The sequence below is a fragment of the Mirounga angustirostris genome, unplaced genomic scaffold (genome assembly GCF_029215605.1).
Source record: "Mirounga angustirostris isolate CCGP_5_RB_7025 unplaced genomic scaffold, mMirAng1.0.hap1 SCAF_14, whole genome shotgun sequence".
NCBI lineage: Eukaryota > Metazoa > Chordata > Mammalia > Carnivora > Phocidae > Mirounga > Mirounga angustirostris.
The window spans coordinates 26737527-26753681 of record NW_026991722.1 but is presented as its reverse complement, the minus strand read 5'-3'; the positions used below and the strand labels follow the sequence as shown (position 1 = coordinate 26753681).

The following is a 16155-nucleotide window of genomic DNA, read 5'->3' as shown; positions in this document are numbered from 1 at the left end:
CTTGCATGGGGTTATCTTGGAGGGACGGCAGTAGCCAGAAGGGGAGGCAGACCCAAGCCAGCCAGGAGACTGAAAATGTCCTTTAAAGCCACCAGCACCATGCAAAGCTCACCAGCTGCCCTCCCCCAGGGAAGAATGCTGTCTGGGGAGGTCAGGGGCCGTGGCTGGCTAAAAAACAAATGTCCCAGGCAAGAGGCCCCATACTCCCCAGCTCTGGGACCGGGTGGTAGGGGGGTTGCGGTGCAGGCGGGGAGGGAAGTAGCCTAACTGCAGCAAAGAACAAACCTCCAGGCAAAAGGAGAGATAGGCTATTTCTAAAAGGGGCTCTGACTTGGGAGTATCCTGGGGTCAGCGCTATCCCCAAGCTCTGAAAGGGGGCAGAGTACCCCGAAGCGTCTCTCCTCGCCAGCAGAACAAAAACGGCTGGCATTTTCCGCACACACAGGGACCCGGGCTGTGACACCTCCTACGGCTCCTTCTCCCAACAGAGTTGGCGGTGGATTGGGGGAGCAAGGGGTAGGAAAAGAGTCCAACGAGGGGAGAGTTAACTCCCGCTGCAGCTCTGACCTTCTGGGTAAGCCTGAGAAAGAACCATCTGTTTCAGGACTGATCAGGTTGTGAGTTTCACACACCCAGTGGTTACTGGTTTATGAAAACTGACGATCCCTGTCGCAGTCCCAGCCCACTATCACTCCCCACCTAACCGGGCGCTCCGGGGTGGGGGGGATGCTTTTCCCCCGAGAGCCCCCACAGGAGTTCAGGACTCACAGGGTAATCCTATCCGGTTTTGAGCCCTCCACTCCCGGGAGCCTCCCCTCCAACCAAACGGCCATGGCACTGTAGATTTGGGGGACACCGATCTGACCCCTGTGGCCCCTCGGGGCGTTCAGATGGATTTGTCATCAGCGTGGCCGCTCGGAATTCCAAGCCGTCCCCCATTTTCACAAGAGAACAAAGTTGTCGGGCCCCTCCGGCCCACGCAGGGCAGGCTCTCTGCTGCCGCTGGGAGGAGAGATGCGCTTCGGAGCGCCAGGACCCAAACCTAACGCGGCGCTGCTCGCGGCCAAAGTGCCGACCCGGGGGTCACTCACTCCGGGGACGCCTGGGCCGACGCTGCGGCCGCCACCTGGGGGCTCGCCCGCGAGCTCCGTGCACCCCCACCCGCGCTCGGACTTTCTTACCTCTTGATGTAGTTTCTGCCGTACAAGATCTGTTGCAGCAAGGTCACCAAGGCGAAGGCGCAGATGAAAATGAAGAGTAAAGTTCGGTTCCCCAACAAATCCCGGTTCGCCGAGGGATCCGCGTAGCGCATCCTGGCGGCCGCTCGCGCACGCCGGGGTGCGGCGGGCGCGGGGAGCCGGGGGGCCCCGCAATCACGCGCGGGGTTTAGGGGCCCCGGCGGGGCGCGCGGTCGACCGGGCGCCTCTCGGCGCTGTTAGGCGGGCGGGGGACTTGGCGGGGCAAAGTTTCCGCCTGGCGGGGCGGGCGCAGGGGGCATCCGAGCGTGGCCGGCGCCGGGGCGGAGGGCAGGGCAGAGCCGGTGGCCGAGAGCTCGGCCGCGGCCCCGGGCCTTCCCTCCGGACGCCTTTACCTCTGGGCGCCCGTGCCCGGCAGCCGCCGATTTCCCTGCGGAGAGGCGACTCCAGGTGCCCCGGGGCCGGGGCGGCCCCTCCCCGCCGAGGTGACGACCAATGGGGAGCCGGGCCCGGGCGCCGTCCGCCCGAGCAGCCGAAAGCGCGGCGCACCGCCCCCTCCGGTCGGGCTCCGGATCGCGGTCGCCCAGCGCGGTGCCCGGCCCCGGGCGGGCCACGTCCGATCCCCGGGCCCGCAGCGAGGCAGCGCGAAGATTGGCCTTCAGTTCTGCAGATGGGAGGTGGGGGGGGACCAAACACCCGGACAGGCTGGCGAATGACTGGCGGGCGGTGGAGGGGGGGAAGGGGGGAGCGGAAAACGCCGGGTTTGAATCGTGGAATTAAAAAAGGGGGCAGGAAGGGGAAGCCGCGGCTGCGGAGCTGGGCATGCTGGAGGGGAGCGTTTGCTTGCGGCGCGCAGGGCACTGAGTCACCGCGGTGACCGCGTCGTCGCGCTCGGGAGATTTCTCCGGAGAAAGCGGAGCAAGGTCAGCGGGCAACCCTTCAAGGACGGCGCGCGCGGCTCCTGCATGCTGATGGCCTGCGGGGCTGCCCGCCTGCGCCCCGGGCACCCAACTCCTGCAGGGAGAAAAGCCAGAGGCTCTACACCCCGACCACAGGCCTCCTCCCTCTCCCCAGCTGCAGCCCGCGGCTGTTCGTCAAAGACCTTGTTGTCACCGAGACACTGGGACCTTGTCTCATCCTTGGAGCCGGTCATAAATCTTAGGTCAGGCAGCCGGCCGCCTTACGGTACCACGGTCCCCAAAAGCTGTAGTAAGTCAGCAAGTCTGGAAAGGTTTGTGCTTCAGAGGGCACGCCGGGGAAAATAAACACAGAAGTCGCGCCTCTTCAGAAATCCAAGTCCCTAAATGCGCTCCCCTTTTCCTAATCCCCTGCTCTGAAAGCCAGGTGCCAGCCCTGACTTTCAACCTGACACCGCAGTCTCCCGAGGCCTGGAGAGTCATGTGCCCGCGGCGTTCACCATCGAGCCCTCGCTGGATGATTTCAGGGCGCCCCTTCCCAGGGCCCCACAACCACTGGGAAGGTTCTGGAGTCCCGGCAAGGATTCGGCTCCCAACTAGACTGAAACTCTAATCGCAGCAAGAAAAAGTGACTTTGATGAGGAAGCGTCCAGACTCCAATGCTCTGGACTTACCCTTTAGTAGTTCGCTCTGCGAGCTGGGAAGACCAAGGAACAGGGAGGCAAATCTCATGATTAGGGATTCACCAATAAGCTTGGAATTCGTGTTAATGCACAAGGTGGCAGTGGACCCTGTGCTATCTGTAAAGAGTTTATGTACCAAAATATCTATGAGGTCAATTAAAGAAAGAACACATAAACATTTAGATGACCCATTCTTATAATAATCCCTGTATTTATTTGGTGTCTTACACATCAAAAAGTGCTTGCTCTTGCATATATTAATTGAATTAGCGCCTGCTAGCCTCTAGCTAACCCACTTTACAATCAAAAGGACCAAAGCTCTAGTTGCCCAAAGTAACTCACCTAGCAAGAAGTGTTTGGAATGGGAGATGTGGCATTTTCCCCCAGAGAGGCAGGGCTGGCTTCATGGGTCGGGGACCAGTGCCCTGCCCGCGCCCCCACCCTTGGCTTAATGTTCCACTCTTGCTGTCTTTAACTTCTTAATAATTTTTGAACTAGGGGTGCCCGGGTGGCTCAGTCGGTAAAGCGGCTGCCTTCGGCTCAGGTCATGATCCCAACGTCATGGGATCAAGCCCCGCATCGGGCTCCTTGCTCAGCAGGGAGCCTGCTTCTCCCCTGCCTGCCCCTCCCCCTGCTTGGGCTTGCTCTCTCCTTCTCTCTCTCTGTGTCAAATAAATAAATAAAATAAAATCTTTTAAAAAATTATAGTAATTTTTGAACTAGGAGGCCCTGCATTTTGCTTTGCACTGGACACACACATTATTATGTGGCGGGTGCTGCACAGCAGTCCAAGCTGCTAGAGTCTAATTTTTCACTTCGCTGGCCCTCCCCTGCAGAGGTCATGAGGTACCATCCCCATCACTGCTGGTGAAGCACTCTCATTTCCTTTCTTTTCCTGCTGATTCCCCACCCCCATCAAGTACCCTCTCTGATAGCTGTCTTTGAACGCATAGTGCCTTGGAAAAACAAAACGAATCTATTTTAAAATAAGAAATCTAAATTATTCTAAAAATGTACAGCTTGCTGAGTTTCCACAAGCTGAACACACTCATGTAACCAGCACACAGATCAAGGAACAAAAACATTATCAGTCCCCTCACCCAAGACCCCTCCCCTGATCCTTTCCAGTTACTATGTACTCAAGAGTAACCATTATTCTGACTTTTAACCCCAAAGATCAGTGCTTCCCGTTCTTGCATTTTATACAGAGTCATACCTTATATATTCTTTCATGTCTGATTTCTTTCGCTCACCATCAGCTGGAAGATTCCTCCATGTCGTTGTGTATGGTAGGAAGAATTAAGATGGCCCCTGAGATTCCTCATCCTCTCTGGTACTCGCACTTTCTCCCAGTTATTCAATCGACCATCAATCTAGGTGCTGCTGTAAAGGGATTGTGTGATGTAATTAAGGCCCAAATCAGTTGGCTTTAAGGGAGACTATTCTCAGTGGGCCTGATCACATGAGCCCTTACAAGGGACTAAGCTCTTCCTGGTGACAGAGATTTTGAAGCATGAGACAGATGCACTCGAGGGAAGCTCTTCACTGTTGGCTTTGGCGACAGAAGGGTCCACATGGCAAGAGCTCTTGACGGCCTCTGAGAGCCGAGACTGGCTCCTGGCTCGCAGGCCACAAGGAAATGGGGGACCTCAGTCCTCCAATCACAAGAAAGACCCTGAATCCTGCCACAACCTGAATGAACTGGGAAGAGGGTCCTGAGCTTCTGGCCTGTGAGGCCCTCTGAGGAGAAGCAAGATTTAAGACCTACACCACTGTGAGCTGGTAAAAGCCTATGTTGTTTTCAGCCACTGAATTGGTCGTCATTTGTTTCCCAGTGCCAAAAAACGAATACTTCGCATGCTATGGTTTAGAGGGTTTACAGATACAGTTCTAGTTCGTTCGATCTTATTTCTGTATAGTATGTCATGGCTGGACTGTAGCACAACCTACTTATCCACTGTACTGTTGACGGACCCCCGGAGAGCTGCCCCCACGAGCCTTCCCGTGTGCGGCTTTTGGTGAATATATGCATGCTTGTCTGTGGGTAGTGGTATTTAGAAGTGAAATTGCTGGGTCACAGAAGGCTCAGCTTTAGTGACTCCTGCCAAACAGTTTTCCAAAGGGCCAGGTTATTCTTTTCATAGGTATTTGATTCGAACCTGCCATGACCTAATGGGAATTGGTCCCCACCCTAGCTGATGCTAACATTAACCAGCTAATCTAATAGCGAAAAGCCCACCAAGCCAAGAGCCAAAAGAGTCCAGAGAAAGGAATTACTTAACGCTGGGTGCGGACTCTCCTTGATGGCCAGGTGGCCTGCAGGAATCTGCAGTGAGGGCCGATGCTGACTTTGGCCGCAGCTGGAACTCTGGGGTAGTCTTCTATGTGCGATGTGTTTGGATCACTGGATACCGTGCAAATGATCAGCAACAGTCCAGTGCACCTCTGCTGACAGGGCTCTCCTAATCCTACCAGTGTCTTAAATCCGACCATCTTCGTATCAAGTTGGGAGGTACCTTTAACATACACCCCGATACAAGCATCAGCAGTGGAGTCAGAGACCAAAGATCTTGAAACAAGGAGGTCTGCGGTCCCTGTTGTTGCTATTAATATACGGATCTAGGTTCCATTTTAAGCCAAATCTATATTCTGATTGTGGAATTGCAGCAAACACTCGGAAGGCCTTGCAAACAAAAGAGTAAACACATGGATAGCTGATCACTATGCCAGATTCAGTGAACACCATTTTTATATCCTAATTGCCAGCAGTGGGGACAGCTGCATCATTGTCTGAAACACACACGCACGCACAATTAAGCCAAGAACAAATGTCAACCCTGGCACAATCTGCTGAACTACTGATAACTGATGGGCACTTCTCATGCTGTGAGCATTGTCTCCAGGAGAAAACGGAAAGACTCCTTTTTTTAAAGAAGACCTTAGAGATTTCTGCTGGTTTAAGAAAGCCGGGGTGTGTAACATTACGGCATAACTGCAACCTGCCAGGTTATGTAAGTGACATTCCACCCATGTGTTCATGGAGTTTGTGATAAGTACATGCTGTTCTTATGCCTCTTTATATTTGTGTTAACAAGGCAGGCCCCCAGAGGCTGGTTCCCGGTTTGGGGATACTTTGTCTGTGCTGAGGGCGTCTTGCAGCCACTGAGCAGAAATGCCCAGTGATAATCTCAGAATCTAGAGAGCGGGGGCTCGCCCCTGCTCAGTCAGCTGCAGACACTGGAGCCTACTGGTTTTTAATAAGTTATCATCATAGAATAGCACTAGAATTTAAACCCCGTGTTCAGTTCCCTTATAATGTATGGGGTGTGTTCAGAATAACTTATTAAATAATCCTGGACAAGGCTATGAAGTCACATTATGTTATGTTATGTTCGCATCTCCAACCTGAGAGACAACTTCCTTTTGTCCTAGCACCACCCCGTGGGGATTCCTCTGCTGTATCTGCCCTGATGGGTCCAGTCTGTTTCCAGAGGCAGAGACAGGCTTCTTGGTATTAATACACAATAGCTACTGCATCGAAGAGCAGAAAAGGCTCATTTCCCCCTTGGGGATGTCACACTCCCACAGGGAGCCAGAAACAGCTACACTCTTTATAATGAGGTCACTCAGGACACATTTAGATGACATGGTATCTTCTTTACTCACCCTCAAGGCCAAGTCCTGGGGTAGAAACCCTGGGATCAGGTTCTGCCCTTCGAGGAGGAGCTCTGAAAAATTCAGCTGAGAGAATGTTTTTCATTTCCAGTCTAGTGCAGGCTCCTCGACACATTTTGTTGGGGGTCTGTGTAATGCCAAAACTTCAAAAGAATGCCCTGGGAACACAGCTGCTTAGAAAAGTTTAATGTTCCCTGGGTACCTGAAAAGAGAAAAGGGATGTGTGTCCCACTATGATCATCCATTTCTAAAACACCAGAGGAGATTCCCGGTCCTAACACCATGGTCACAGCCAAGGATGTGTCACTTAGCCTCTGTCCTAGGTTCTCAAAGGCCAGGCTTTCAGTGCCTGTGGTGGGAGTGTCTACTATGTGGTAGATATTACGCGACATGCCAGGGAAATGAGAATCTGTAAGTCCTAGTCAGTGCCCTTTAAAGGAATTTAGGTGGCAGTGAAGAAGACAGACAGTACCCTCTAGCAGGGCAAGTAAGCCTCTAACCCAAATGGGGGTGGCAGGCGGGGGAGGTGGGTAGGGGGCTGAATGGCAAGGAAGGGGTCCAGACGAGGTAGCCTTTGACCTGAATTGTGGCGGGGAAGGATGATTAGCCAGGTCAAGGACTGGGGCGGGAGCAATGCGGACAAAGCGTGGCAGCAGGACATGTGGCCCAGTCGGCTCAGGGTGGCTGGAGACATGAGGCTGGAGGAGTGGGCAGGAGCCCGAGCACAGGAGTTGAGATTTTATCCACGGAACTATTGCAAGATTTTAAGTAGGAGAATAATATGATCAGATTTGCATTTTGGATAAATCAACCTCGGGGTTGGTAGAGAGCGGCTGGAGGGAGAAATGCCTGAAAAGGCGTGGGCGTGACAGCCTATCTCTCTCTTCGCTGACAACACCAGACCCCTCCCCACCGCTGCGGCATCACACCCCCCCCCACCCCCCCAGGGGCAGGCAGCCCCACCACTCTTCTCATTGTTGTGCCAACTTGAGAAGGAATTCTCTGCCGCCTTCCAGGGGAGCAGGCAGGGAGTAGAGGCACGGGCTTATTGCCTCATATATGAACACTGTCGCTGTATGAAGTGCTTCATCAGCCCTCTTATTTGGTGTTCATGGAAATCGGTCAAGTGTGGTTAGGGCCGGTCCACTGCACACTGGTACAATCGCAGAGCGTGTCGCCAGGACACCCTTTTTGCCACTTTCTGAGGTTCCCTCTGCTCCACAGGTTCCTGGTGCAGAAACACTCTCTTCTTCCTCCCTTTGAAAACCCTGCCCTTGGGAAAGGCTCTGAGAGCTTTCATTTATATCCTAGTGCCTATAATAGAGGTGATGTCCTATTAGAACTGCACGCAGAGCCGTGTGAAGAGACCTATGGGTGACCTACGGGTGACCATCACCTTAACCACCTCCTCAGACATTCCCAGTGCAGTCTAACAGGGAGGGGCTTTCTAGAGGAATACATACCTAGTATTATAAATAGGGATTAGTGGAAATAGGATTTGTTTCTAAGGGAAATTTCTCGTCATCCCACCACATCAGTACTTACATTGGAAGAACAACAGGATTGATGTATTCCGCCCGAACACCCTGATAACAGATCATCGTTCACAAGCGTGGTCACTGGTATGACAGCCCTCGCCCGGCTACATTGTGGATTTGCCCAGATGGCCACCACTTCCAGGCCAAGTGGACAGTGCTGTATACCCAGGGGTCAGCAAACTGAAAGGGTTTTGTGAGCCATACAGTTTCTGTTGCACACAGCTCTGCTGTTGTAGTGTGAAAGAATAAACAATACGGAAACACAGAAGTGTGACCAGAGTTGGTCCACAGGTTACAGTTTGCTGCCCTGCCCGGAGCCACACCATGTGATTTGCAGAGCCCCATGCAAAAGTCCGACTCCACTGAACTAGAGAATCACTGTGAAAGGCATTCCCCTGTGTTCGGGCATTACGTCTACGAAGGCCTGATAAATTATAACATGTTAATCTGTTCCACCGTCAACATGTTTGCACAGATTCAATTACCCTTGAAGTACAGCCTGGAGATCATGGGATGACATTTCCATGCAGAAAGTTCCCCCTAACTTGGACCATCTGTTTCATAAACATAGGCCCCTGGTCACCAGGGACTCCTGAGCACAAATATGGGTTGCTTGGTGAGATGCCATCTCACTTCTGGAGACAATAAATTCTTGTGTTCTGAAGGTCATCATGTCAGTTAGATCTTTTGGCTAAAGTAACAAAGACCATAAAGAAATGTATTATCCCACATATCAGAAAAACTGGAGGTGGGTGGGCTCCGCAACTGGCTAATCAGTCTTTCTAGAACCCAGGTTCTTCCCATCCTCTGCTCTATCATCTAAAGTATAGGCTTCTTTTTAAGAGTGGCTGTCCTCGTGGTTATATGAGAGCTGCCATAAGTAATTGGGAGGATAGCAGGAGAGAGAGAGAAAGAAAGAGAGAGAATCCTCCAACCTAGGACGAGTAATAATCACCAGAGGGATGCCATGCACTGACTGGGTTACAGTGGGTCCCTGAACCAATCACTGACAAGGGGAGGGTATTATCCTAGTTGGTTTAGTCTACTAAAGAACCCTTCCCAGGAGCCAGGGTCAATTCCAGAAACCACATGGCTGCTTACACAGATGGAGATGGAACGGATGCTGGAGTGTCAACCCAACATCATCAAGAGCAGCACTTTTTCACTTACATTTCCTTTCTTCCTTTTGATGGCGCACCACTGCTGTGTTGATGACAAACAAGAGAGTGAGAAAAGGTGCCCCTCCAATGTCCCAGAAATGTTGTTTCAGAACCACAAAGAGTATCACTTATGGCCCTGTCTCCTGCCCATTTCCCCAGACACACACACGTTATTGGTTCACTGACAGTAACACCTACGGCTATACTCACCAAGCTCGTGGTAAAAGAAAGAAGCCAGGCAACAGGTCAGCCAAATTACAAGCGTGGACACAGATTATGTTTATGTCTGAATGCCTTGGTGTCTGGCTGCAAAGACAGAGACAGGCTGGGGAAAGTAGTTGCCAGTGTGGGGGTGGGGAGATGTTACAGGATGGTGGGAAGGAGCTCAGGATGGGAGTCAGAGGAGACATGCTTTAGGTCACAGCCCTAGGAGCTCAGGAGAGACACCTGCCTTCTCTAACCCATTGGTATCCTCACATGGAAACTAGAAAATATAATATCTAGCCCTCAAAGTAGGAGTTTTTGAAGATCAAATGTGAAATTACAAAAGCATTTTGTAAACCATAAAGCTATACAACTCTAAGCTAAACAGCATTATTTGCAATGGCCCGAGATAGAGAGATTTCACAAACGTTGAGTCTCAACAGATTTGTGAAGGGGGTCAGGTGTCCTCAGGGGCCTCCCTCGTCCCCATCAGCCCTGACTACTCCAAGTGCCCAGGACTGTCTGCTGCCCATAACTCTGTGGCATCCCCACTGAAGCCCAGACCTGGATCTGCCCCTTCCGCTCTCCTCCTATCAAAACTTACCCATCTCGAGTCTCACCATCCCATCTCCTTAACACACGTCTGCAACTCACTGAGGGAGGCACAGAATGGTGGAGAGCACAGTCCTAAGGGGCAGAATCCGGAATTGTAGGCCCTGCTCTGCCACCGACCAGCCCTCTGAATTCAGGCTACATTAACCTCGTGGCAGCCTTGGACTTGGAACCTATAAAATAAAAGAGAGTTGTGGTTTTTAAAACTTTCTCCAGCATGGAAACTTGGCTTTGAAGGACAGCGGTGCTCTGTGCCCTCCATCGTCCCCTCCTGCCCTTCTTGGCCTGAATGGCAGCCAGAGGTGCCATCATAAAAATGCAAGGGCTTTGCCGAAGCATATTCCGAAAACCACTGAGCTAAATGATCCCCCAAGGGCCCATTCATCTCTACAATTCTCTAACTCACTTTCTACTTCTAAGATAAATGACTTCATGCTAATGTGAGACATAATATAATACGGTTCCTCCACCTAGAATCGTTTGTATTTAAGTAGGAATTCTCAAAGATGCGTACTCTTACGAATTCACAAATAAAGATGGAATTTCAGGCACCATGTATGTGAAAGGGGTAGTTGAGAGACGCCCTGGATCCCCTAAAATCACTCAACCTGGGTCATCCATTCAGCGTTCATGTAGGGCCTAATTTTGAAGTGGTTAATGGCATTTTTCAGGGTGGTGAGTGACCTGCTGGCTTCCCAATTTGGGACCTGCCAAAGCATGGGCTCCCATCAGCTCCATGGTTAACCACGAGGAGGACAAGGAAAGTCATTGTGTCTTTCACGGGGCAGGGGAAGAGGATGAGTTACAGTCAGGTTCAGCTCTGGGTACAGAAATTCCCCAAATAACAAGACTTAATATACACAGAGGTGAGCAATCCAAGGCTCAGAGAGTGGCTCCATTCAAAAAGGTCTTTGAAGATCCAGGCTCCCTCTAGCTCATTACTCTATTATTCCAAGGAAGGAGGACCCATGACCAATGGTGGGTTCCATGTCAGGAGTTAGTTAGCCACAAGGCGGATGTCAACAATTCCCAGAATTTCAGTTCTGGGATCTATACGTTGGCCCAGACTCTTGAGAATTTTACCGGAATATCTTTAGATTCTTCAACATAACTTTTAATGTCATTTGAATACATGCAGATTAGAGCTGCATAAGTAATAGAGTGTATGAACTTTGAAAATACATTGGTACTCAACAACTATATGCTAAAAAGTTCCTATTTTCTTTTTAACCTTTTTAAGAAGTATAACATATGTACAGAAAAGTATGCAAATCGTGGTGTACAGCCCCACAAATTACCACAAAGTGAAGACACCCATGGAACCACCACTAAGATAAAAGAAAGAAGGAAGGGGCACCTGGGTGGCTCAGGTGGTTAAGCAACTGCCTTCAGCTCAGATCATGATCTCGGGTCCTGGGATCAAGCCCTGCATCGGGCTCTCTGCTCCTCAGGGAGCCTGCTTCTCCCTCTCCCTCTGCCTGTAGCTCCCCCAGCTTGTGCTCTCTCTCTCTCTCTGTCAAATAAATAAATAAATAATCTTAAAAAAAAAAAAAAAAAAAAGGAAACCACCAGCCCCCGGACCCTGCCTTGTGCCCCTCCCAATCTAATGTACCCTGTCCTTTTCTCCTCTTTCCTTTCATCCTCTATCCTATCCTTATCTTCTCTTCTGCTCACCTCACATCCCAGGCCTCTCAGAAACCCCGGGGGGCAGGGGTGAGGGTGGTGGTGGGTAATATATTGAGGCTGTTTTGCCTTCTGGCACATAGCATGTGGCAACAACATGACCTGTGGAGCCAGACTTACCAAGATCTAGATCTTAGCTCCTCTGCTCACTAGCTTTGTGAATCCGAGCAAGAGACATAATCTCTGTCCTATGGGTCAGATCACAGTCCAGCAGCATGCTGGGCACTCCGTGCATGGTGGCCCATGTGACGGTCACTGCATTTTCATTTTTATTCCTTCAGTTGGGCCTTTTAAGAGCCCCGGGAGGCATTCATTACCTCTATTTCACAGGTAGATGCCGAGACGTCCACTGAGGCAAAATGACCTGCCCTACACTGCACGGTGGGTCGGCGGCCGAGGAACGGCCAGTCTCTGAGCTCTGAGGCTGCACCAGCACGTGTCCTGGAGCTGCAGCCCTCCTGCCCCAGAGGGGCTAAGACCAGGCAGGCAATTCGGACCTGCCCACGGACCCCTGGCCGTCCAGACGCTTGTTTGACCCAGGGGTGCCTGGTTCCTTAACTGGTTCACTGTCACCTTCATGCTTGTCTCTGCCCTGCCAGAGGGTTTCCTCAATAGATGCACAATTGTCAACCTTACAACATCTGCTGATAAAACCTTCCTCAGCAGGATTGGGTTCCGGTGGTGTCTAATAATAACTGCAGACACGAAGGAGTAAATAGCTGGCCATGCAAAGAGTGTGTGGGACCCTCCAGGAGCAGACAGAATGTGGAGCATTCAGGGTCAAGGCAGCGTCTGTGGCCAGGACAGGGGCAGGGCTGGGAGCTGGCAAGCAGGGCAGCTGGTGGGAGGAGGAGGACAGTGAACCAAAGTCAGACCCCGGCCTGGCCGTGTTGCCAGCACTGGGCTGTCCCCACCATTCTCCAACAACTACTCCTGGATAATGTCCCTGGGATGGGTGCTGGGCGAGACATGCCTCTGTGTGGTTTGGGGGCTCAGGGGAAAACTCCTCACCCCTCCCTAAGGTGTTCAGACATTTATTTAGAAGGGGCCAGGTCTTTCGTTCTTTGAGACACAGAAGACTGACAAGCAAGTAACCCTAGGAGAGGAGGCCTAGGGATGTGAACAAAGTGATGTACGGAGCACAAGGATGACAGCCTCCCATGGAGGTGGTTCGGCCAAACCCTGTGGTTTGTCTGCTCTGGAATCCTGTCCTCGGCTTGCTCACCGTGTCACAGCTCCTTTCCTTCTCCACTGGGGTGTGGAACAGCACCATCGGGGCCCTGAGAGCTCACTGTGTGCTAGGCACTCTTCACGGCGCTTCCCTGCTCTTAATGCGTGTAATCTCCTTTGAATGAAGGTAGATGAAGAAACTGTTATTGGAGCTTAAACACCTGGGGACGCAGAGGCACCAAAGGTTCAGTAACTGTCCAAGGTGCTGGAGCTAGGTAGAGGAGGGAGTGGGATCTGCATCCAGGCCCCCAGGCCCCCAGGCCCCTAGGTCCCAGAGCCCACCCTCCCGCTTTCCGCTGCAGGGTGCATGTTCCCTAGACTCCTGTGTTCTCCCCCAAGCCGCAGGACCCCAGGACCCAGGGCAGGGTCACTTTGCTCCTGGGTGGCCAGATCTGAGCCCTTCATACCTTTTCCAGGCTCCCATCACCGATGGCCCACCCTCTCCTCAGCCTACTCTGTAAACTCAATGTTTGGTACTGAGGCTGGCTGCCTTCCCCTTCTGCTGGCCTCCTGCCTCCAGGCTGGGAGGTTGGGACGGCCATCCAGAAGATGCAACCATGAGCCAGCCTCACGGGCCTCCACCTCCCTGCACCTGCATGCTTTTCCTCCCTCCCCCCCGGGGGGGGGGGAGCATCCAGTGCGGGAGGCAGAGGAGCCTGGCCAAGAACTTGGGCTCTGGAGTCAGGCTGCCTGGGTTCTAATGGCGATCCAGCCAGTTATGTTTTGTCCTCCTGGAAAAGTTTCTTGCCATCTCTGAGCCTAAGTTTCTTTCTTTATGAAATAGGTTAATAAAAGAACCTACCTTCCAGGGTTACGCTGGGGACTGAGATCGAGCACACCCTCACCCACTTAAAAGGCAGTCAGTAGCACGGGAAGCATTCAGGTGTTAGCGTGTACCGTGACCGCGTCTTGTCAAGCACATTCTGAAACCATAAAGTCAGAAATTCTACTTTCTAACCACAACTTCCCACTTTTCATTCTTAAAGATCTTCAGCCCCCACTAGCCTGCTCTGCTGTATTAGGGCACCAAGGCTGGAGTCCCCGTTCTCCAGTGTATGGGCCACCTCCTGGCTTCTTGTCCTTTCCTGCTTCACTAAATAAAACCCCATGGTCAATCACTTTACTGACATTCTTATAATTACCCACAATTTCCTGATGCTTGGTCTGTTTCTATCAGGATCAGGTTCAGTGGTATATAATAGAAAACCCAAAATAACCCTTCTTAAAATCATTAGAGTGTATTTCTCTCTCACATAAAAGAAATCCGGGGGCTCCTGGGTGGCTCAGTCGTTAAGCGTCTGCCTTCGGCTCAGGTCATGATCCCGGGGTCCTGGGATCGAGCCCCGCATCGGGCTCCCTGCTCAGCGGGAAGCCTGTTTCTCCCTCTCCCACTCCCCCTGCTTGTGTTCCCTTTCTCGCTGTCTCTCTCTGTCAAATAAATAAATAAAATCTTTAAAAAAGAAAGAAAGAAAGAAAGAAAGAAAGAAAGAAAGAAAGAAAGAAAGAAAGAAAGAAAGAAAGAAAGAAGGAAAGAAAGAAAGAAATCCAGAGGTGGTTAGCTCAGAGGTGGGATGGTAGCTCTGAGTGCAACAGGGACCCATGCTCCTCTTCTCTTGCTGTTTGCTCATGTTCTAGCACATTGTCTCAGAGTCCAAAATGGCTGTTGGAGCTCCAGCCACAGTGTCTACATTCCAGACAGCACAATGGAGGAAGAGTGCCTCCCCATGCAACACGTTCCTCTTACATCCCAACAGCCAGAACCCAGTCACATAGCCTCACCCAGTCACTGCTTACTTCCTGTCCCAAATAAGAGGGAGGAGGAGGGAGGACAGTCCTCCGGCTGTACCCCCTGGCCAATCCCCAGCCGGTGATGATTTCGCCACCCACTCCCACTGGCCTGCTGCTGGAGAAAGTAACACAGTCATGCTGACAGGCACTTCTGAAGGCGGTGGCTTCCAGCCCCACGGAGCCCCCCACACTCCTGGATGAGGCTTTTCCCCTCTCTTTTGCCTGCCTCGGGCAGTCATCCCAAGTATTCGGTCACTCCCCTGAAATGCTCCCTCCCTTCCTCCCTCTCCTCTGTCTTTAGATGTCCTTTTCACTCCTCCGAAGCTGCCCCAGCTCCCCTCAGGGCTGACTGCCACCCAGGAAGGAGGGGACCTGCTCTTTCCCTTGAATCCTACAACCGACAGAAATGACCTGATGAGAGCTGAGGCCCCAGTGACCGACAGCTTCATCTGGGCTCGCTCCCAGGGTGATTTGTTTTAAACCATGGCATCGATGCTTCACTCTGAAGGAGGCTCCCAGGGGAAGTCCAAGGCCCCAAGCAGGCTGACTTGGCTTGTGTTGGGGGCCTTGGTCCCCCCAGCAGCCCTTCCATCCTTCCTCACAGCAGCTGATGGGCCTCGGAACAGAGAGGAGAGCCCCCTAAAGAAGGCTCAGCATCCTCTGGCTGCACTGGCCCCTGCTCCCTACGACACTGGCATGCGGGCACCGGGCACACCATCCACCTCTAAAAAGAGGCAAAGTGACTTGAGAGAAAGAATGTCAGTATTTCCCCACATGAAGGGAGCCGTGTCTATATTCTTACGACAACGTCCCCTTTGCATTCCCAACTGCTTGTAAGGAGCAGTCTGGGAGCAGATGTCCCTGGGTTTAGGGACTGGCTGAGGGAGCCACCCCACCCTTCAATAAATGGAGAGGAAGCCACCAACCTGCTCCCGTGCAAAACCTTGATTTCTGCCCTGCTGGGAGGGCCTGGAGTGGGGTGCGGTTCTGGGGGCTCACGCGGGTTCTTGGGGCCCTGGCAACAAGCACCCTCCTCCGCTGCTCCCGTCGGGGCTAATGAGGGCTGGGGCCAGGAGACTGCTCAGGAGCTAAGGGGTTCCTACTTAGTGTGAAAAGTCTGCCTTACAGGTTGCTATAAAAAGGAGGAAAATAACAGATGTGCTTCTTCGTCTGTCTTTATGTTCCCTGTTTCATTTATCACACACATCTTGCAATAGCTACGCATTTTCACATTTCCCTCACTTCCTCCCTCCAACGTGAATTACTTAAAATAACAGCCGCCACTCAGGGTCAGCCTCAGCCATGACGAGGGAGGTGCTCGGGGATGAGGACTGTGCCTGGAAGAAGCCTCAGGTGACCCCTGCCCCCAGCACCATCCCCCAGACTCCCCAGCTTGTCAGCAGTGCTGTGGCCTTTTCTTCCGCAGCCAGAGGCGGTGCTGAGTGAGGCCGCCTGGGGACTCATCTCCC

General features: G+C 52.2%; 2 protein-coding genes across 3 annotated transcripts in view; both read right to left on the bottom strand.

The window, feature by feature from the left end:
• The window catches only part of ST8SIA5 (ST8 alpha-N-acetyl-neuraminide alpha-2,8-sialyltransferase 5), a 54407-nt gene extending 51025 nt beyond the window's left edge, over positions 1-3382 (bottom strand). The window contains exon 1 of one of the 2 annotated variants that reach the window (XM_045886774.3): positions 1182-3382. In XM_045886774.3, coding sequence (XP_045742730.1) covers positions 1182-1312 — 131 coding nt within the window. In that variant the 5' untranslated portion in view covers positions 1313-3382. The remainder of the gene's footprint in view (positions 1-1181) is intronic. The other variant, XM_045886775.3, reaches the window with a different exon arrangement.
• Positions 3383-10052: 6670 nt separating this feature from the next.
• PIAS2 (protein inhibitor of activated STAT 2) overlaps positions 10053-16155 on the bottom strand; it is a 130191-nt gene continuing 124088 nt past the window's right edge. The window contains exon 14 of the mRNA XM_045886773.3: positions 10053-10158. Within this exon, the coding sequence (XP_045742729.1) occupies positions 10129-10158 (30 nt within the window). The 3' untranslated portion in view covers positions 10053-10128. The remainder of the gene's footprint in view (positions 10159-16155) is intronic.